The sequence below is a fragment of the Haliotis cracherodii genome, unplaced genomic scaffold, assembly GCF_022045235.1.
Source record: "Haliotis cracherodii isolate W230 unplaced genomic scaffold, xgHalCrac1.p SCAF_16, whole genome shotgun sequence".
NCBI classification, from domain to species: Eukaryota; Metazoa; Mollusca; class Gastropoda; order Lepetellida; family Haliotidae; genus Haliotis; species Haliotis cracherodii.
The window spans coordinates 6,846,769-6,871,301 of record NW_027266271.1 but is presented as its reverse complement, the minus strand read 5'-3'; the positions used below and the strand labels follow the sequence as shown (position 1 = coordinate 6,871,301).

At 36.9% G+C, this 24,533-nt stretch overlaps 1 protein-coding gene across 8 annotated transcripts in view; it reads left to right on the top strand.

The window, feature by feature from the left end:
- The window catches only part of LOC139463757 (supervillin-like), a 166,818-nt gene that overhangs the window by 25,888 nt on the left and 116,397 nt on the right, over positions 1-24,533 (top strand). For 4 of the 8 annotated variants that reach the window (XM_071245033.1, XM_071245032.1, XM_071245038.1 and 1 more), the window contains exon 1: positions 16,362-16,401. The exons of 2 other annotated variants lie outside the window; for them this stretch is intronic. In XM_071245033.1, the coding sequence (XP_071101134.1) occupies positions 16,377-16,401 (25 nt within the window). In that variant the 5' untranslated portion in view covers positions 16,362-16,376. Of the gene's footprint in view, positions 1-3,677; positions 3,765-14,282; positions 14,302-16,361; positions 16,402-24,533 lie in introns of those variants that run through there. 2 more of the 8 variants (XM_071245035.1, XM_071245037.1) reach the window with 2 other exon arrangements.

Sequence of the window (24,533 nt, the reverse complement as noted above, 5' to 3'; positions counted from 1 at the left end):
ATGAACCACTGACTTGATTTGATGGATATTGTGTTTTTTCATTTCAATTTCAATCTGGATTACATTTTTCCTTAGTGAGTACATGTTCTTTCTATAATACTGATTCAGGCAGCAGTATTCCAGTTATGTCATGGTGGCCTGTAAGTTATCGAATCTGGGCCAGGCAAACCAGTCCATGCCATTAGCATGATCAGGGCAAAACACACACACCCAGCCAAGTCATTAGTGATAGTATGCCCGTGTCTGCAACTTCACATGGGTGGAAAGGTTTTCCAAACCACTGACCAGTCATTATATTTTAACTAATTCCTCACACAAAGGGAGGCAGCTTTGGAATATCTCTCAAGTTTAACTTGCTGAGTCAATAAACATTATAAAATACCATTAACTCTCTTATACTTTGAAGTGGGCAAAGAAGAGAATGTCATTTATGATAATATACACAATGATATCCTTCACAATTCCAGCTCATGGCCATGATAATGTTTGACAGGACTTTCTAGTGTCCTGGGCCCCGTTCCACAAAGCGATCTTAGTGCTACGTTGATCGTAAGCCTATGCTGAAGTATGGGAGTTACGACCAACTTAGCACTAAGATCGCTTTGTGGAACGGGTTCCAGGTCTTTAGAGTCTGAGTAGAATTGTTAGTGAGGTGAAATATGTACATGTGCATCCATACATGGGAGTGGTTGCTATTTACATGCCACATCTCAGAAATGTGTTTGTGAAGTAGACTTGTCTCTGCTGCTTATTTCTGGTGTGTTCACCCAACTTCGTGAAGCTCTGTTTATCTAACCTTGTTGTCTCATCTGCTGCATAGATTTAGCCAGGGTTTTTTTGCATTGTAGTGGGACATATTTTGGGAACATCTTCTGTATGGCTATGTGTGCTAACATGATGTGACTGTTACCATATTACCGGCAATTTGTTTCAAAGTGAATTTTATCTCCAGGAAAAATAAAACTTAACCACTGAGGGTAGAATTATGACTCTAATGCATGCAATCATGCATCATTGTCTTCCTATCTATAAAGCAATTGTGTTTAGTTTATAGCTGGTGACAAATTATGAAGCACCGTATTCATGATATTACCAGTATAATTTCACAGCTCAGTTAATTTTCTCCTTGGTTGTGGTAATGTCCTTGACCAACCTCGCTTGGTCTCTCCTTCCTTTTAAAGCTGACAACAGAAATACTGTCCAAAGAGGCGTGTACCATTGTCCACTCTTTCTGAAAGTTCTTACTGGACTATTGTAGAAATGAGACAAAATTCGATAACACCTCAATGAATGGGGGGAAGACATGGGTTACCCAGTCATCTAAGGCTCTGCAGTCTGTAGTGAAGAATTGTGTCCCTTTGAAATGCCAGAAACCTGTGATCATGGGTTTTAATACAGGTTTGCCCCAGTTGTGTTGCTAGGTTTATCAGCACCATACCTATGGTCGTGTGTTCCACCCAAGTGGTAAACATATAAGACCAGTACTACTTCAGGTTCCCCTCCCACATCCAGCTGACACGCTGTGATGTAACTAAAATAATGTTTGAAGCAGTGTTGAACCAAACTCACTCACTAAATGGGGCATGAGGGGGCATGCAGCTATCATCATGATTCACCATCGTGTTGCTGCCTCCTGATGCCTAGTGGGAACTCCGTGATTAGCATATTGATATGCTAGGATATTGAATCATTCTGTCAGCTGAGATGGTGGCAGCTGAATCCAGCTGGGAGTGGTGGGCAGGGAGGAGGTGTCGGTGGCTAAGGGCAGGACTGACTCACTCCAGGGCATGGCTTCCTATTGCACAATGATTTATGTAATGGGCGTGTTGAAGTCCCTCTTAAACTTACCTTACCAGGGCAATAAAATGCACTTGTACTCGATAATACCATGATAGAAATGAACAGAAAGGTTGCCCAGACCATGAGCAGATACGAATGAATACATGTTTGATTGATATTGGTATTATTTGAAAGCAGATCTGATTTTAGTTTTCTGTAATAAACAGCTACAGACACGATAGATAATGTACATAAAACAGTCAAGTTTTCTTTTTACAATAGACACAAATAACTGTGAGTGGACTTGTTAACCTGTTGATCTGTTAAAAATATAGGCATAACAGTAAAACAGTTCCTATTAAGTTCATATATAGTGAGGATGTGTCAAGTGAAATATCATGTTTCTCTCATCGATTGACGGGGGGAGGAGGGGAATAGAGTTATTTTCATGAGTGGTGTCACAAGATGAGAGAAACATGATATTTCACTCGACACATGGAATATCCTATTTAATATATACTTTTTGTGTAGTTGTCTACCGGAAATTTTATTATTTCATTATAAAATGTAAAACCTTGAAACATAGATTATCCCTACCAAACACACAGGGACGGTTCACCACCCCTTGTATTTGCAACTATAAAAGTAGCTTCGTGTTTGCAAAATCTTAAAAAAATATAAACAAAAGTAACAAAAATTATTTAGGGGCATGAAAATTCTGTATGATACCTATAGACATGATTATATACAAAATCAAAATATACAAAAATATTCTTGAAAACTTCGAGATTGTTGTTGGAAGCGAAAGAATACACGCTGGTCAAGTAACAAATATAGCGCTTTGCGAAACAAATGGTCTTGATTGACGAGTTAAGTGAGAAATTTACAGTTTATAACCGAACATTTTTAAGAGAATAACAAACACCATGAAGCAATATTAACTTTAGGGCTGGGACGGGGAACTCAGGTCCTCAGGTCGGGTGGTTCCTGAGTAGGACCTGGATACCCACAGGACTACCCGGACCCGTGGTTAGTCATGTGATATATTGATTAATGGCAAAAATTATCTAGTATTTCCATGGTTAAACTATAAGTGACTAATGTTCGCATTTCCTTCTGACTATGAACGCATTCCTTCTGACTTAATATGTTTGAATAGAGGTAAAACTTCAGTCAGCTTCAGTATATGCAAGACCAGATCGTTTTCTATGAGCATCTAAATACATTTTGCCAGGGCTATGGTCACAGTATTCCCAATCGGACATTTGTACTCTTGAGACCATCAGCAGGTAACCGTGTAGGCTCGGGTAATAGGGATGGGTACCCAGGTTGTAAATGTGGACTTGTCCCAGCCCTAATTAACTCCATAAATGATCATCTGTCATTCTTTTGCCTTGTCAATGTGGAACTAACATAAAAAGGAAGTCAACAGTTTTGTGAACGGGCCAGACTTACGATAAAGGGAGACAATTTGATGTGAGGTTACTCTTGCACAACAATAGTTCCGTCAAAGTGTTATTTTCACAGCAGTGAAATATCAAGTGTTTTGTTCACTGCAGCAAAATATCAAGTGTTATGTTCACTGCTGCGAAATATCAATTATGTTCACTGCAATGTAATATCACTTTTCTCAACTCCAGAGAACTCAGTCTTTCACACTTAAGTATATAATAAATATATATATTTCATATGATACAGAATATATTAGAATTGTATGTTACAAGATTTAATAAAAGTATAGAAAAATAAAATTGACAGTTTTTATCAATGATACGGCATGGTAGATTTACCATGAGGCCTACAAGTTGAGATCCTCACACAACACAGGATATTGACTGTGTGCAGTGCCCCTGTGTAGCCCCTCACATGCTGCCTGATCGTCACTGTCTAGTGTGGTGGCTGGCAGTGTGCATGTTATCAGCAGGCAGGTAGCACACCATTGTCAACACACACTGGATAATTACCTGTAATTTCAATCTATCTCGGTGAGTTTCATCACAGTTTAAATGTTTAACCACCACTTGCTTGTTCATTGTGTTAGGTTTTCACCCATAGTAGCTCAGTTAGCGAAATATGATAAGCAAGGTTGAGATGTGTTCCAGATCCAAATCTGATGTGATGGTGAATTTCAAATTCAAATTTATTTTGTATCTTGAATTACTTGAGGTGCTTATGTTATCTTCTTTTAAAATTTATATGCTTATATCTGGAGATACTGTATTCAGTGGCAAGCCACTGTGAATGTTATGTAATTTATTGATTTTTGTCTGCAACATGGCCATTGATTTTTTTCGAGACATTTAAGTAGGGTCTTGTGGAGCTTTATATTCCTTGTTTGGAAAAGTGATTTTGTTTGTTTTGCTGCCCAATAGGTATGTATGTTTGCTTAGTATGGAGCCTATTTTGTACTGTAAATTATTCTGATAATTTAAGCAAATCTTTTTTTTACATTTTAATGAAGATTAGTTGCATGGTGTTTGCAGATGCTTAGTCATATTTAGGTTCCCGGGATTTGTTTGTTCAAACTGCCAGGGTACTTGGTTCCTTTAATGCTTTTAGCTGTCTTTATTCATGAATCAGTTTCAGATAAAATGGATAAATATATTGTGAGGTTTTGTGTGGTACATGAAAACAAACAAATAGTGGTTGTTAATAACCAATCGGTATTTCTGCAGTGTATGTAAATGAATAACAGCAATTAGAGTGTTTATTTTTAATGTAAATTTGTGTTAATTTAAAATATTGATTCCAGTTGCAAATTTTGGTTTGAATGTTTGCTCATTCTATGCTTATCGCAAATACAATACTAATATCGTGCAAATGGGATGAGTGGTAACTGAAGTGATTTACTTGGGATTATTTGGGATGTTCGATAATGAGTAATTGATCAGGAATGTCATAACAGTATTTAAGAAAAAAATACCTTACCTTACACAATGTTCAACAGGTGGCATAATCATTGAATTGATGAATTGAACTCGCCCTTTTCTTGGGTTGCTTAGTATAGGGTTTAAGATGTGTTTATTTTCAAGGACATTGACAGATTGTCATCCAAATCTTTCTAAAGATTCAAAGTTGGAAGAACGTTCTATTGAAAATGTCCTCATGTCATTTTGTAAATTTTGCGTGGAAACCTGTAATTGTGAAACATGTTTATCTTTGTAATTATTCATCAACCATGATCTATTAATATACGTCTAGTAATGCATAAACAGTGCATATTGTAAAATAAATACCTATAGTTTATAGACATTTGGGATGTGTTTATGCTTTCATTGTGTTAAATGCATTATTGAAATACATTGGGATATGATATTATATATAGAGTGAAGATGTCAAAACTCTCTGCATATTTGTTTTCACAGTCACACAAAAGCCTATGTACTTGTAGCATGGTATGTGTGAATGATTCAGTTGTGAAACAGTATTGAGACAGTCAGTGTACATGTAGCATGGTATGTGTGAATGATTCAGTTGTGACTACAGTATGGAGACTGTCAGTGTACATGTAGCATGGTATGTGTGAATGATTCAGTTGTGAAACAGTATGCAGACTGTCAGTGTACATGTAGCATGGTATGTGTGAATGATTCAGTTGTGAAACAGTATTGAGACAGTCAGTGTACATGTAGCATGGTATGTGTGAATGATTCAGTTGTGAAACAGTATTGAGACTGTCAGTGTACATGTAGCATGGTATGTGTGAATGATTCAGTTGTGAAACAGTATTGAGACTGTCAGTGTACATGTAGCATGGTATGTGTGAATGATTCAGTTGTGAAACAGTATGCAGACTGTCAGTGTACATGTAGCATGGTATGTGTGAATGATTCAGTTGTGAAACAGTATGGAAACTGTCAGTGTACATGTAGTATGGTATGTGTGAATGATTCAGTTGTGACTACAGTATTGAGACTGTCAGTGTACATGTAGCATGGTATGTGTGAATGATTCAGTTGTGAAACTGTATTGAGACAGTCAGTGTACATGTAGCATGGTATGTGTGAATGATTCAGTTTTGACTGCAGTATAGACAATCAGTGTACATGTAGTATGGTATGTGTGAATGATTCAGATGTGACTTCAGTATGGAGACTGTCAGTGTACATGTAGCATGGTATGTGTGAATGATTCAGTTGTGAAACAGTATGGAGACAGTTTACATGCAGCATGGTATGTGTGAATGATTCAGTTGTCACGACAGTATGGAGACAGTTTACATATAACATGGTATGTATGAATGATTCAGTTGTGACGACAGTATGGAGACTGCCAGTGTACATGTAGCATGTGTGAATGATTCTCTTCTGACTCTACAGTATGGAGACTGTCAGTGTACATGTAGCATGGTATGTGTGAATGATTCAGTTGTGAAACAGTATGGAAACTGTCAGTGTACATGTAGCATGGTATGTGTGAATGATTCAGTTGTGACTACAGTATGCAGACTGTCAGTGTACATGTAGCATGGTATGTGTGAATGATTCAGTTGTGAAACAGTATGGAGACTGTCAGTGTACATGTAGCATGGTATGTGTGAATGATTCAGTTGTGACTACAGTATGGAGACTGTCAGTGTACATGTAGCATGGAATGTGTGAATGATTCAGTTGTGACTACAGTATGAAGACTGTCAGTGTACATGTAGCATGGTATGTGTGAATGATTCAGTTGTGAAACAGTATGGAGACAGTTTACATGCAGCATGGTACATGTGAATGATTCAGTTGTGACTACAGTATGGAGACTGTCAGTGTACATGTAGCATGGAATGTGTGAATGATTCAGTTGTGACTACAGTATGGAGACTGTCAGTGTACATGTAGCATGGAATGTGTGAATGATTCAGTTGTGACTACAGTATGGAGACTGTCAGTGTACATGTAGCATGGAATGTGTGAATGATTCAGTTGTGACTACAGTATGGAGACTGTCAGTGTACATGTAGCATGGTATGTGTGAATGATTCAGTTGTGAAACAGTATGGAGACAGTTTACATGCAGCATGGTATGTGTGAATGATTCAGTTGTGACGACAGTATGGAGACAGTTTACATATAGCATGGTATGTATGAATGATTCAGTTGTGATGACAGTATGGAGACAGTTTACATATAGCATGGTATGTATGAATGATTCAGTTGTGACGACAGTATAGAGACAGTTTACATATAGCATGGTATGTATGAATGATTCAGTTGTGACGACAGTATGGAGACAGTTTACATATAGCATGGTATGTGTGAATGATTCAGTTGTGACGACAGTGTGGAGACAGTTTACATATAGCATGGTATGTATGAATGATTCAGTTGTGACGACAGTATGGAGACTGTCAGTGTACATGTAGCATGGAATGTGTGAATGATTCAGTTGTGACTACAGTATGGAGACTGTCAGTGTACATGTAGCATGGTATGTGTGAATGATTCAGTTGTGAAACAGTATGCAGACTGTCAGTGTACATGTAGCATGGTATGTGTGAATGATTCAGTTGTGAAACAGTATGGAGACTGCCAGTGTACATGTGGCATGGTATGTGTGAATGATTCAGTTGTGACTACAGTATGGAGACAGTCAGTGTACATGTAGCATGGTATGTGTGAATGATTCAGTTGTGACTACAGTATGGAGACAGTCAGTGTACATGTAGCATGGTATGTGTGAATGATTCAGTTGTGACTACAGTATGGAGACAGTCAGTGTACATGTAGCATGGTATGTGTGAATGATTCAGTTGTGACTACAGTATTGAGACAGTCAGTGTACATGTAGCATGGTATGTGTGAATGATTCAGTTGTGAAACTGTATTGTGACAGTCAGTGTACATGTAGCATGGTATGTGTGAATGATTCAGTTTTGACTACAGTGTTGACAGTCAGTGTATACCTACAGAACAACATATTGATCAGCAGTCGGCACAGTAGTGTCGGGAGACAGTGGGACACACCAGGTCATACCTGCTCTATAATCAGGTGGTGATTGTTTTCCCTGATCCCAATCCATCCATCCAACCATCAAGCTAGCCATACAAATACAGGAGAACGATATTGAACATATTCTACAATTATGGAACAACAGGATCATATTTAGCATGTTTTACCCTTGTTCACAAGGTAATGATGATTATTTTTCTGAATTCTTGGTTATGACCATGATTTTGAGGATAACATCAGAAGTACCATGAGTACTGGAGATATTGCAATGGAAACTTGCAGGGCTCTTTATGATGATTAGTAAGCATTTAGTGAGTTGCTTGGTCCCTCTTTACATTATGCTAAGTTCTTAAGTTAAGTTATCTGAACTAATTGTCCTGAAAGTGAATTGTGGACAAGTTGGAGCAAGCTGGTGATGTCTACTGCTGTTACTCTGAATATTCCAAGGATGCCTGAACTAAACCAGGATTACACATACTGTACTTTTTTTGAAGCCCTTGAAAAGGTTTTTGGAGAGATCAGCCAGTCTGAGATTATTGTTTCTGCTGCCCTTAAATGCCATCTCTGTTTTTACCTAGAACTCTATAAATATATCAATAGGATACATCGAGAACAGTTTGCAAAGTACAAACTGACGAAAAAGTAGGTGCAAATTTGGTCTGTGTGTGGCTGTCATCTGAAAAAAAGATACCAGTGTTATGAAAAAAAAGAAGCAAATGCATTGAAATATGAACTGCTGATTCTCCCAAAAAGACATTCTGGCAGCTTTGTAAATACATACCGTATTTGACGTAATAAGCACCCAGGGCGCACTCAAAATTAGTAAAAGGGCTCTTATGAGAATACTACTTTGGTGAAAGATAAATTTCGTGGTTTATCTTGACATAATTATTTTTCAAGAATGTAATTGCCCATAATTAAGGGTGCATGTAGCACACGAGTGCGTATTATACCCGAGTAAATAAGTCTTATTGTACATTGATCAATCGGAAGGGCTGCTAAATGAGATTGTTCACTAGCCAATACATAAGCAAATATCACCGTTATTACGTTGAATATGGTAGTTTGAAATTTAGATTTTTGGATTGTATTTGGGGGCATGGGAGGCCGAGTCATCTAAGGTGCTGTAATTTTTCTGTGCAGAGTTGCGTCCCAGGGACAGAAACCGTGATATAACCAGAATACTGTTCACAGCGGTGGTAAAACCAACTCACTCACTCAGATAGTATTTGAAATATTTGATTTCATGGTCTGGTGAAAATATATTCCTCTAGCATCTATACAGAAAGTAAAACTTGATCATGTTTCTTTCGATCGGATGGAGCTGTTCATGAGTAAAACGAATCTACAGATATTAAACAGATCAGCCCAGCCCAGCCCAAGAAAGATCTTAATTGAATCATGACAGCTATTAAACAGTCATACTCTAAAATTACTTCTTTGTTGTGTTCTGTTTACTTGCTCTTTCGAAGGAGGAAAAGAATGAAACTTAGATAAGTCCTTTTCCTGTCACAATCAGGTGGTGCTTTTGTATCCATATGAGATGAATACTGAATAAAAGCTATAAAAACATGTTCATAATCATAAGAAATCTTTACTAAAAACAGAAGAAAAGGGCATTATGTTTTGTTGTCATTGGTTGTGTTGTAGATTGGTCTCTCTCTGTTTGCCTGATCTGAGATCTCAATGAATAGGAAATTCCAAGTTAGGTTAAAAATTACATCTTACTATAATATTTCAAGTTTTGCTATGAATAATGATGTACAATATTGAAATAAAGAAGTATGTATTTTGTATCTGATTGCATCATATTTGTCATTAATTTTAATGAACATGATAAGACATGGTAAGAATTTAGATCTAGATGTACTGTACTGTCAGCCAACATTTGATGTTAAACTTTCTGCCAATTTTCATTACATCTAAATAGATTTGATTAAATTCCTAGTGTTATCTCTCTTGTGTAAGAAAACACATGTATCCCCTTTAAATCACTATATTTTATCATACCAAGTGAAAATGTGGTAGTAAAACTGCATAATCAGAACTATCAATAAGAAAGAGAATGCTGTAAAACCCAGCGTTCCCTGAAGTGTTTTTGTGAATGAGATATTAACCTACAAAGATACCAGGTAGTGATAAGCAGTGGTTTGATTCTCGTCCTGCCAGCTGACAGCACTACACATATTTAGTACTGTATTATCGGAATGCTATGAGGATTGGTTATGCTTAGTGCTTACTGATCGAACAGATTGGAGGTGTATACATATGTAGAGTAAATATTGATAAGAATTTATGAGTGACACTTCACACCATTTCAGTGAAGAATTTGCCAGCCTTGTAAGTTAGTTTGAATAAGTTTGTCATGTACATCTTGAATGTGTATGTCTCATCGTTTGGATACATGGATGTGATATATAGCCCATGCCCATGTTTATGTGTGTGTGCCTTCATGATATTATGATATTTATGAGATGTTTTTAACATGTTCAAATTATATTGAAATTAAGAAATATCACGAGGGTGTGAAATGGTAATGTTTTTTTTTTAGAAAGCAGATAATAGTTCATGACAGTTTTTAAAAAAAGAATCATACAAATTATGAAGCTGTCATTTCGTGTGCTGTTTCCAGATTCCAGATTCAAGATATGTCGGTTTGAAACCTGGAAGACATCCATACACCTCCATAACACACAAGGCCTCTTGTGCAACATGCACTAGAAATTGATGATAATGCAGCTATGTTTACAAGTGGTAAAATCTGAAAACACAGAACGGGAATAAAACATCCTACAGTTGTGAGACATTCATTAACATGTTTGGTGTGTAAACAGATGTATATATGACAGCAGCACGTATTACACACATATCTGTTCCCATGCCATGTTAATATTGTTATCACCAGTGATCAGTGCTGTGGGCTCCCACCCCCGTCTGACGTCACCTGCTTGTCAGATGTCCCTGTGTAACACCTTTAGCCCTTGGTGATGATATGACAATATCTGAGTAATCTCCCCTACTACACATGTGTGATGAACTGATACAAAGTCGCTCTCAGCAACACAGAATCAATCCAATCACTAACCTGACGACATCACTGACACCACACATCATTAGATATGACTAACAGTACTTGACAGGAATAAGTCGTGTTCTGTGTAGAACCCACCATTTCAGTGTGGTTAGTACTTGCTTGAATGGTTGACCACCTGTTAAGGCTGTTGTTACCTGTGGTTGTGACCTGTGAAGCTTTCGTAACTTTGGGCCACACATTTATATTTCACTAATTTATTCCAGCTTTAACATACAAGGTCGGTCGAACTAAAAATAAAATAAACAGCATTGTCATTTATTTATTTATTTGAAAATCATTCTGATGTAGAGTTAAGACTGCAGCTGGCTTCATGAATCACTGATAGTGATGTAAACATGGAATTTACATATACTTTATTTTTTATTTTATAGGAGTTTCTATAGTACTAGCAGGAGATATGATAAAGATAAGTATTTTTAAGTTAAATTTATTTCTTGAACTGGCTGCTTTTCAGTCGAAGGTGGACCTGTGAAATGAAAAATATTAAATGTATGTCCTTAAGGATCACACAATGTGATATCAGTGACAGATTTGACGATAAGAACTTTTGTGTCATGAAATACTTGTGAACATCTTGGTCTGATTGCCAACTGTACAACTGAATCTAGTACAGTACAAGACACAAAGCAGCCTTCAAAATCCATGCTTAGTCTGATAGCCTGACACTTCTCATGCTTCTAAATTATGCTCAGGACAAGTAAAAATCTAATGATGGTAGTCATCATTGACTAGTAGAACATGAGAGCTATAATTTTTAACAAGTTCTTAATGCTTCAATATGGCTACAAATTGGAACTGAATATAACTGAAAGAAAATGCAAGTATAGTAAACTTTTTTGTCTTGTTCAAGCAGGGCTAGCTACAAACTGTGAGGACTAGTGAAATAAGGTTAACTCTAACCCTCTGTCTTAAACAACCAAATGTCTCAGGCTGCAAGGTTCAGACTGAATAAAATTTGTAGAATCAGGAAGTAATTAGGAGTAATAAAATAATTGCAGGTCAGCTGTCACCTATACTTCCTTTCCATCATATGACTTATACAAACCTCTGTTTAAGGACATTAAAAACACAAAATGGATCCTGACTGTAAACATGGTAAAATGTACAGTGGCAGGTAGTTGGGTCATTATAGGTTATGTCATTTCCTGAAAATGATTTCTAATTTTTCTTAGATTATTGGGCACTCATCTATGCAATTTGTTTCCTTACATAACAAATTGAGAAAGAGCCAGTTCAAGAGATATTTAATGTACTTTTCTTTACTGAAACCAGAGCAGAAATGTCCTCAGTTTTCAAAAGGACTAAATTTATAATTCTTCTTGTTTTTACTTGATTAGCAACTTTTTTCCAGGTTGAGTAGGTTTAACGTGGAATTCATTGTATTGGGATAACTATGTGTAGTTTGTTTATTGGAAGAAGGGTTTGCCAAGTTTGTCATGTGTCACTCTTTGCATGACACCTCTGTAATGTATCTCATGAGAAGGCCAAGGAAGTTAGCCCAACTTGGCTTCATAAAAAAATGATTTAGATTTTGACACCATCCCTTGGTGATGCCCTTGCCTCTGTATGACCTCCAGGAGCAGCAAGCTTGATATGTTCCTAGAACACTGGTCCTGTGTACTGCAGGAAAGGTTGAAATGACAGGATCCTGCTGTCCAGACAACTGTTGGACACACTGGTTTACAGATTGCCTTGCTTTGTTTTGGAGACAATATTTCAATGTGGCTCTTCAACATTTCTCTGTCACTGAGCAAAGAGCCAGCGTTGTCGCCACCAAAGTGTTTCCCTAACATGGATAGAAGGTGTTGTTGAGGTAAATATTTGTTTATCTTTGATGAAATGTTTTATTTGTGGGCATTTACCTTGTGAAGGGTTGTCTGTCAGTGCCAACATAAGTCAGAGGCTTATAGCAACCTGTAATGATACATGTTCAATTGCATTGTCATCTGGGTTGTTATCAGTAAGAAGTTCATAATCTGAGCTTATGAAATATGACAACGTGTGAATAATGTTTACTATAACATTCTGATAAGGTAATTTGTTGATACTGACTGGTATTCAAGGTTAACATTCTTATGTAGGATAGATGTCGTATGCTTATACATAATTTGCAAGGTGGGAAAAAAGGAAAATAAAAAGTTATGCTTATTTATAACATGGGTGATAATAACTGCTGGCCCACAGGCCCAAGGTATCATGTTATCGGTGAGGGTAAATAAAAGCATGCTTGTGACTCCAGTCACATAAGGGTGGAGGAAATAGGTTGGTTGATAAGGATTCTAATAAACACAAATATGTTGTCTCTTGAATGTTTTTTTTATGATCTTCCCTGCCTCTGAGAGGTTCATTAGAATCTGTCCAACAACCAACCATTTCAGTTTTTCTTTGCAATGGGATGTCTTTACAGCAGACATTGTTATGACATATACCATGTGCACCAACCCCCGACAAAGTGCTGTCTTATGTAAAAGTCAAAGTAGAGGAGAGATATTTAGTTTGGAGAATGGATTACTTGTGCATGTTTTGCTGGAATGATTAGGCACTCTGTACTGTCTGAAGGGTCAGCACATTATCAGTATGCTGCAATATCTTGTTCTTAATTGATAAAAGGAGGATGTGTTTATCAAATTATTGGTTTACTGTTGATATCCCCATTTGGACATGCTACCTTTATAAAAGGGATTACCAGATGTTAGCTAACAACTGGTTCCCACAGGGAAGTAGCACCTGGTAGCAGCGGCAGAGCTGTAAGCTGGGTTTCAACTCGTGAGAGGAATCAGTTCAGTTTTATCTATTACGTTAGCAAGTATTCATCTGGAGAGATAAATTCATTATATTTGAATATTAATTTATCGATGAGCACTGATTATCAATACATGTATGAATCTTCAGAGTGATAACCGAAATTATTACCAAGTTTGCTGCTTGCAGACTGGTAGAGATCTGTAATACGACTCTTGTGTTGTAGATTGGAACACAAGATGTATCTAGCCTAAGTCAACAAGAAAAATACATGTATTTTCTTTTTTAATGTTGTATAGCTGTGGGCTAATGTATTATCATAGCTGGCTTGTCTTGGGATAGAACACTGTCCTGCCATATCATTACACTTTGGATATGTATTCGCTTATGGGGGTCACAGTTACTCACTGTGTAACATTAATCTGTGCATGAAATGTTTCTATGGAGAAGCGTGTAAGCTCCCCTAGTGTGACTGTTAGTGAGGTGTTGTTGCTATACCTATTCTGGGCTGTGATGATGATGCTGTATCCAGGGATCCCCAGCACAAATAGCCCCATGCTAAGTGCAACAGCAACATCAACACTGGCAGGGACAGCACAAGGACACCAGCACCAATGTTAAGCTAACAAAAAACATAAAGGCAAATATATCGAAGTCAGTGTGGCCATGAATCATCCAGAGATCTCTGAGAATCAACAGTCGTGGAACATGTGTTAGCGGGGATTTACTGCATCACCAGGGCTTGGGGGGTAAATATAGCATGGTCTTGTCACCATCGCAGATATATACAACATTTTGGTCTGTCTCATAGTCCCTGAACCATATTATTTTCCCTTTCGCCCAGCCCTTACTGTAATGCTATAGCCCTAAATAGAGCAAGTCTAGATTTTCCCTTAAGGTCTGAATCTCCCATCTCACTGGGGCTCCTTTTGCATTTTAATGGAGTAATTTGTTTCTATCAAAATTATATATTTTCGGAGACTAAGTGTTAGTCTAAGGCACTCGAGAAGGAAGTTGTAGTGTGTAGGTTGTAGATAAGCACTTGTATAATGAGTGAGTAATTGTTCTTTTACAGTGTAATAATTAAATTTTCGTTGTGTTCATTGAAATTCCTGTATTCTGATTAGCTGAATTAGTCACGTGTTATTGCATTCATTTCCCAATGAATGTAAAAAATTAAGCCACGCCCACCGAGGCGCACTACTTTCATTACTTCGGAATGTCGGGGAATCCCAATATTACAGCCGAGGGAATTCCTTTTCTGCTCACGTGTATCGTCATGCACGACTTTCATGCATACTCATTGTCCAAACTACCCTTTGAAACAGATGGCCGAGAATGAGTGAAACAGCAAACTTGCAGGCTCGCTCGCCTGTTTTTTTTATGCTCGCCTCGGTTCAACTTTCATGTTTTCGGGTTTCCTTTCTAACTAGCATTTTTCCAACTGTGTTTTACCGTAATCAGGGAAGTAATGTTTGAATCTGGCGGTAACTGACCATGTAATTTGAAACCGCCGCCTTCTCCCGGACATATTTCTTCCAGTTCATTACAGTCTGACTGTTGCAGTTCTTTTCGCCTCTTGTCTTAACTGACAGGTCCAATGAACATTGTTTTGATCCTGCTCTCCGTTGATTGGCTACTGACAGTGTATGCGTGTCAATTTATGTGCATAAATTACACAATCACCTGATTCATGTTTATCAATCTCATTTTTGTCTGTTTTGATATATACAACTGTTTTGGGTTAAACTATTGTAGATAAAACATGTTTTATACTGTTGAATTTAATTATAAGCATTGACTGTGTATTTTTTTCAGTTCATTGAGTTATTAATCCATAAACCAATGTGCAAAGTTTGCACATTGGTTTTTCGATTCATACCTCAATGAACCGAAACAAATACACGGTCAATCCTTAAGTCAACTGCAACATGGTGGCCTGTTAGGAATTCAGTCTTGACCAGACAAACCAGTGATTGATACCAGGAAGAAGTATCCATGTTGTCAGTCTATCTGACATACTATAAGTATAACTATGTCACATTATTGTTACCATCTGATCCCCATTTACGTCTCTCATACAACACGCATATGAAAAGTCAAAGTTCAGTATTCAAGCAAGTAAAATGTCTTATGAAATTAAATTAAACAAAATGGACCCAACCAAAAATATACACACTTTAATATCCTCTTAGACCTGTCAACAACCTTTCTATGTTGAAAATACCAGAAACTGAAATATATTTTTCAAAAATAATCAATAGTGTCAATTATTACTATGATTACTTATTCTAACTCCCAATACATTGTGATAAATCATTAATGTAGAACTTTGAAGTCCATGTTTGCTTTATGAATACTGTACTAGCATGTATGTGCCATATGTATTTATGGCGTCCAGCCATGTGTGCAATAGGAGCGATTTATGAAGTATTTATGCAGGAATAATATTGAACATAAGTCAGATAGACATATAAAAACTTTCTTCATTTCAGACCCTTTCTCAATTTACCTGACCAGTTGAGCAAATATAATTTTCATGAAAGCTAGCTGTCATCAAAGCCCAATAGAAAGAGACGGAAACATGAATGGTGGTCATCTGAAAGACTGAGGAAAGTTTTGGGGACATATTTGTTGGTGTGAGCCTGTGTTTACTGGACATGGCTGGGCCTTATAACGAGAAAGTAATGTAAAGAGGCAGGCGCTTGTTTGACAAACACTTGATCCGCTGTCAAACTCCAGGCTTGAATACTAGGGTTGGGAATTTGTGACAATCAGGACATTACCTGGGATAGAATGAAACACCATTGAAATTGATGAAGGAATGTCTTTTACTCCACCTTCTGAAGGTAAATACTTTTTTGTGAAATGTTCGTTCACTCAAATGTTTCTTTTGCACTACTGATAACGGTGTTGTTAATAGATTTCCTGACAGAGGGGGGATCCCGTTTGAAGCAGCTGTCCTACAGCAGGGCGTCAGGCAAGGCCGCATGCTTAGAGGGATCACTTTCACATTGGTGATATAATGCTTCAGAGGAGTTTCTATTATGAACAAAAAATATTTGTTCGAAGTTGAATTGTAATGGAAGTAAGGTGCAACATTGTGCAACATGGTGAGTAGTTTGTTTTCAGTTTCAGCTCAAGTTTCCTGTTGATTTGACTGTTTTCTTGTTCTGAAAGTAGAAGATAGCATGACAGATTGTAAACCTTCCTTCATATATCAAGCTGACTGTGCATGAGTTTTATATATATTTGAACAGAGGGAAGCAAAAGACATTTCTTCTTGCCACTTCCCCATGACAACAATGGGATTTTATTACCGTTTATAATAACTACAGGAAGGAAAAAGTAGGATTTTGTGTTACGGGTGTTGATTTGTTTTGGGCAAAAACTATCTTTGTTATTCTGTCAGACCATAACTGCCTATTTTACCTTTGAGGCCAAGTAAGTTTGAAATACTACCATTGATGGGCAATTTGGATAGTTTGCTTGTGTAACACTGCATTCAGCAATGTTCAAACTATTTGACAACAGTCTGTAAATAATCATGTTTGGACCAGACAATCCAGTGATTGACATAATGAGCATTTATCAATGCAACTTGGATACAATGACATGCAATCAACCAAATCACCGAGCCAGAACACCAGATCCATTAAGTCGCCTCTAAAGACCAGCATAGGTTCCTGGGACCTAAATTCTTTCCAGAAATCCCCTCAAGTTATTTGAATATCGCATTTGTTTTTGGTGTAGTGTGCACACCCCATTCTTAGGTACAACTACAAGTTTTGGGAAAAATTGCTATTTCATGCATAGTATGCAATATGGTAAGACATTATGCTAGTACACTAACCAGAGTAGTCATTGAGTTTCAATGGGTATAACTCTAAAAATAAGTATTGTTTGATGCTGCTTTAGGGAGTTTCATACACTTTCTTAAAAAAGGCAATATGAAGGCAGGACCAGATAACATGCACTGTTGAGTGTTGACCTACATATAAATACCCGGGAGACATAAACAGGAGATATTACTGTGATTGAATACATGTCACCTGTTTATCTCAGATGGGCCCTAAACATTTGTAGATGTACCTCTGTCAAGGGATTTGCCAGTTGGGGTTCAGTATTTTCTGCTTTTTGATAATGTGTAATTTGAATAGTTTCATAGGTTTTGTAATGTTGTAGTCAAAGCTTTTGTTGAAATAAGATACCAGTTTATATTGTATAGCTATATAAAATGGTTTCTTGTTCCTCATCACCAACTGACACTTAAGGTTATTTTATGTTTCTTTGTAATGCTAATGTCATGTTTGCTGAAAAGACTGAGCTCATTGAATGAAGCTAATAAGCTTATTAGTGTCACTGGTACCAATGATCGTGATAATGTGACTCCTGAGAAGCTGTAGGGGCTATATGTGATGTGTGGGATTATGTAATAATCAGTATGTAACATTAATGATGATGGTATCAACTGTGCTGGACCATGGAACAGCAGAATATTTAAACAATTATCACCTCCCTGCTACCTGTCTATGATGACCGTGGGTCAGGATCTAACCCTGGACCATTTCCATGTGTCAATTTGAACAAGCTTGTTAAACATGTTAAAATTGTGTTGTTGGTTCTGGATTAAAACAAATGTAGGTCAGTGCTTTATGGGATATTTTGACTGTGAGGGATTTACCGTGAAGTGTGAAAGAGATGACAATCTAACCTGAAGGAGTAAGGCATACTCAGGAGCAGGAATGGTAATGGGAAAGAAGCTGATGCAGTCAACGTAATTCAGTCTTGTAGGTCATGGACTCTCTGGTAATTTGTTTCAGGCATACAGCTTTAATCATGTTAATGTTGTGAGTTGGCTACTTATGATATTGTAAACAAGCTCTTCAGAAAGCATTAAAGTTGTACTTGGATTGGCGTCATTGTTTATGTTATGTAAACTGGCTGGTTAGGTTGATTATACACCCAATTCAGTCAAATGTGTTTTCAGGTATTCTATTGTCAAACCAATGTCGGTCTTGGCTTCTGGTGAATGTGTGATAGCATATTATGATTATGACTGGATGAATGTATCTTATCATCATCATCATAACATTAGTCACAGAGTTTGTTGGATGTTCTTACTGTAAATAGGAGCACTGCGCATTTCCAGTCATAGAATTGATTGGGTTAAAATTTGTTTTTATCCAGTGACTTTGGACCTTTGACCACCTAGCATTCTAACACAGATGAAAAGAAGATTTTCGAAATGTGCAAGGGAACTGATAGTGTGACTCTATCCTGCAAACATGTCACATTCTAGAACTGGTAATGCAGGATGGTTATGAGATCTTGTCTTTGAACTTAATGTGATCTGTGTCTGGAAGTTACAACAAATTGTCGGCATAGTCAGTGTTGCCGACAATGCAGTCATGCTAGGTATTTCCAGAGAAGACTGTCAAACGCCAGTAACTATCCAAATGAAGCCTTTGAAACAAATTGCTGTTTAAGTGCAACTCATGATTTTCCAAATTGCTTCAATTGTGATGTCCATGTCACAATGACTTCCAATTTGCAATTGCATGATGTCTCAAATGAAATGATTAGATTAAGTGCATGTAGTGGTGTGTGTTCAGGAGAGTCTGGGAATGATGTAATCCCCAATTCCTGCCCCACTGCGGATCAAAACCGATATCTCCATGTCACATTGAGAATGCAAATGGCCAGAATCGATACTTGCCCTTAACATGCATAATGCTTTCTGCAGGTTTCCACTCGTGGAGTCTTGTAAGAATATGGAAAAATTTGCAATCCTTCCTTTGTCTCAGTTCTCCACGCTTCATTAGCAGTGTATCGGGGATTTGTGAATTAATTGGCTTTTGTATTTGAAGATAACCTTATTTTGGTGCTAATTATTTTTCTTTAATGTCTGACAAAGATGATTTTATTAGTATGCTGTGACGAATAACAAAAGACACTCAGAATATGAGTGTCTCTTGCCATGTTGTATTTCATGCCAAGGGGATGATGAACAAGTGGAGAAGCTGTAATGTCTTTAAACAAAAATCATTTGATTGAGTTAAATTACAAGGCAGTTGTGGAGGAACACTTTGAACTTTTTCAGTGAAAGCAGCGATTAGGGATAAAATCATTAGATTTTTTTTATTTTGTTTAAAAATCAAAATGGTTAAACAAGTTGTCTTGTCTAGCTGAAACTTTACCAGTGGTCAAAAGACCGAACCATTTAAGATGTCTTTTAGCTTTTTAGTTTATTAGACCATGTATCACATGCGGTATACTGTATATTTCTCTTGAAATACTGTATACTGCATGTGATATATATATATTTCTCTTGAAATACTGTATACTGCATGTGATATATATATCACATGCAGTATACAGTATTTCAAGAGAAATATACAGTATACCACATGCGGTACATGTGTAAGACTAAAATCTATTAAAAGGATGCCAAAGGTTCTGTTCAGCTGCAGGGTTACCTCTACATTATGTTTACAATATTAACATGAAACAATAAGCAGAATACAAGAACACTGGTAGTGCAAGGTTTTGAAAACTCATTGAGGAAGGTGTAAAGTGTTGGATATATGCTAAAGCTGCTGGGGTGTTGTGATGATATAACAGAAAAAAGTTTGGAGTAATCATGATAATGAGGTTATTGTCAGTGTTTAATTCAGAATACATAGTGAATAATGCTTTTTGTAGGCTCAGGGTCCAAAATTGCTATCGTTTCTACACATATCATAAATATTCATAGGTTTTGCCAGTCAAGAGTGTTGAGGTGATCAAAATTAGAGAAGATCCTTTATCATAACCACCAAGGACGTGAGCAAAGGAGAGATCCTTCATAGGTATTGCAGTCTCCACTAGGTGGGAATATCAGCAGTAAATTAACAGAGCTATTGAAAGTGGCAACATGGCATGATGCTCCTTGGCGGCAAGGTCATTCCAACATACAGCCACATGGCGGCAGCCAGACTGGGTAGTGTACATTTGACTCTACATGGCCATGGGTAGTACATGGACTACAGCAGCACAGTAATGCAATAATCAGTATAATGATCCCTCCACAACTGATCTGGGGGTAAGTTTTGTGGGAATGTTTCATTTAATACAAGTTATTGATGTGAATGTTTGATTACTTCTTTAAGAGGTAGACTACTGCCAATGGTGTAAAACATTCACTGACTGACTTGAGTCTCAAATTTGTAAACTTAATGGTAATTTGAGAGTGGTGTGATAGGCTTTATGTTCTGTTGATTGTAAATTTGGATTGTCAGATAAGGAAAGTTTAAATAGATACAATATGAATATATATATATTTTTAAAAGAAGACAGTTTTAATGATGAAGAGTGAGAGTTTCTGTTGCTTAATTCTAACCAGTTACTCTAAATAGGTAGAATGTTCCTATGACGATGGAACATATTTATATGCAGTTGTGAGTAGAAATACATGTATACATGGTTTGAAAATTACACAGGTGTATTGGTTCGAACTGGACCTAAAAAATCCTGATCCTGTAAGTGTTTAGCTTGAACTGTTGCAGTATGATATTGTTGCTGACATGTTTAGAGGTTATTGTGAGTGTTTTGTTGAAGAAAGTGAATTGCTAAACTTGCAGTATAAGCTTCATGGTGGCGTTATAGTTGAGCCTATCTCTGGCTGTGTCAAGGGCTTCAGGCTTACAGTAAATTGTGTTTATGTGCCTTCAAATCAGCTAGCTGTGAATAGTGGGCCTGTGTTGTGAAGTGTACGCTGGCCCAAGGTTATTGTTTTGTGTGCTCTATCACAACATGGTAAATCATCTGTTTGTTGGTTTACATTTATAACATACGGAAGCTAGTGTATCGTACACCCCATAACCATTGTCCATGGTCATTAGTGCTATTGGTATGCTTGCTATATCTGGAGAGGGGGTATGTTTGGCATAAGTTCAGGTAAAAATTATGTTGAAATGCTAATGAGAGTATAGTTAAAAGTATATTATTCACTGAATGTGTATATATATATAAGAATACAATTGTTCGAAAAGGCTGATTTTAGAGATTTTCAAAAGGGGTTTCATGAAGTGCCACATTAAGATACACAATAAAACATTACAAATGTATAGTAAAAAATCTATGGACCTACAAGTACTTAGATTTTTGTTTGCTAAAAATTCTGCCTTTTTCACTTATTTTAGCTGCATTTGTGTATTTGACCGTCATAAGTCCCAAACTTGCAAGTGTAAGAAAGAAATGCTACATGTCAGCCATTTAACATATGTGATAATTTTCATACTGGTGTTTCAATGTTTTCTACAACTTTAAAATTTAACATTTCCAGTGGGCCAAAAAGAGCCCTTGTCCTACCTCCTCACCTTTTTGGTCATGGTCATTAAATGAAAACCAGGCCCGTGAAGATTCGGGGTAGAATAAGTCTGCAGCAACCCATGCTTGCCGTAAATAGCGACTAATAGGATCTGGTGGTCAGGTTCCCTGACTTGGTTAATGCATGTCATCGATCCCAATTGCGTGGATCGATGCTCATGATATCAATCACTGGAATGTCTGGTCCAGACTCCATTATTTACAGACCGCCGTCATATAGCTAGAATATTGCTGAGTGCGGCGTTAAACAACAATCCAACAAAATAAAATGAAAATGAAGGATGGGATAAATATTTCATAACAGTGGACTTCTTGGAAAAATTACTAATCTTTGAACAATTAATGAATAATTTTTTACAAGAAAAAATATACTGAAGAAATTCTCCCAATTTCTGAGCAGCATGTTTCAATTACATTGTTGCATTTCTTGCATGAAGTAGATGAGGGACCCTCCTTGTGGTTAGTGCATTCTGTTTTTCACCTGGTCTCTCTCCCTCTGTCTCTCTCACCCCCCACCAACCTCATTGGGGTAATAGAAAACACTGGGGCTTCTTATATCCTCCCCATGTCTCGTAGTGTTATTACTGTGTGTGATGTATCAACAGACCAGGGGTTCCATGGAGAATTCTTGGAATCTTGGAGCCTTAATGTCTATAAGAGTGCTTACCTATTGGTCTTTAGATAGAACACCAGTTCCATATGAACATCAAGAAGAATTCAACAGCAGGATATGATCAAAATCTTTTTGATTTTTTAGAGTATTAATGATAGCTTCATAACAAATGAGATAGTTGTTCTTGTTTCAAGGCCTTGTCTATGCGTCATACCAACTTGTCTTCAAAGCAGCAAGGAGATATCACACATAAGTGTCATTTGAGAAGAAATCAGATTAATCAGCATGTGTTGTGTCAATTTAATTTGTTTCAAAAATTATTTAATTGGTGAAACTTGCACAGATTGCGAATTTGATTTCCCAAACAGAGGAAGAAATGATAGATGCAGATGTTGGAAAACTATTTCCTTTCCTTGTCTCAGCAGGAGTAATTGTTGCTGATGTCATGTGGCAAGGTGGTTGTGGAGTAATGCCTTCATTTAGAAATACTTAGGTGGATGCTGCTGCCTCATTATGTAGCCATCATGTGTGGCCTGTCAATAACCCAGTTGCTGGTGTCTAGTCTCCCCAGCTGGGTCCCTGGTCATGGTATTTCCCTGGACATCATTCCATCTCATGTCTTTCCAGAAGGTGTTACTGCCACATAACCAAATGACTGTTGCATCACAGCTAGATCAGGCAAAGCATGTCTGTTCACACTGACAGTATTGGGCTAAATATCAAGGCATTATCATTTTCAATGCACCATGTTAATATCACAAACTTTACACAAAGATTTTTATGTTTTGGTTGATACCTTTTCTCTTGTTATCCTATTGTTTGTTTTTCTAACTGAAAGACAAATTCTTGTTATTATTTTTACTTAAGAAACAAATGTGACACTATTTCCATTTTGTGCTTTACACTTGTGTTCAGTTGATAATTTATGTTTTTTAAAAAAAAGTCCATTTTGATGTTTGAAGTTATTTATTTCAGTCATTAAACTAAACTTATGAGAACAAAAACTAATATTTAAGTCTCAGACTTAGAGGAAGAAGTCTCAGACTTAGTACATTTAATATTTGAACAAATACATCTTCTATAATGAAAACAACCAGTAGGTAATCAAAATTACCTATTTTTATTATTTGTATGAATAATGTCTATCTATGTCATTAAGATTCTAAGACTTTATCTATAAAGTTCAAACAGTGTATTTTGCACTGTGGTACAATTTTTATGCTCTTTAAACTGAATATACTATTTTTCATCAACATTTCAAGAGCAAGATAAGAAAGGAGATAATCTGTGGTTACATTGTATGTATGACAGAAAATGTAAAGTAAGTTTATTTAGGTTCTCAACAGGATACAATGACAGCTCTTGTCTTCACTATTAAGATATGTATATTGTTTGTCAATGGAAAGATGTTACATGCTATTTATATAAAAACAAACTTGATATATAAGATAAATGTGTCAATATATGGTGTTTTGGCAGGTTTCACATCAAGATTAACCAATTCAGACTGCGTTATAAAGGGAAGATAAAGTATCATTGGTATCTTGTTAATTCTTTTTATGTAACCAGGAATTTCTGTTATTCTCATAACTCTATTCATATCGCACATCTCTAAGGCTATATTTTCTGTTTGGAAACCACATCTGTCTTCTCTTGACAAAATTTGCATGTTATTCTTGACACATAATACCTGTAAACTTTTTATCATTTACCCCCACAAGAGGTTACACATGCCCAGCTAAGCCTCAGAGTATTACCACATGGTCAATAAACAGCAGCTGTAAAAAGTACCATCTGCTGTTATATACAAGTTAAAAAATACGATCAGATGTATTTGAGTTCTCATGTCGAGTTTATCTATTTTTTTCACGTATTGAAGAAGGGTTGAATACATCTCCCTGGACTCCCCCTATGACTGTGGATGCCACATGTTCTTTAGCCGTCATACATTTGTCTCTAATGCTTTTTAGCATTACCAGTAAGGAGTTAGGTGATAAC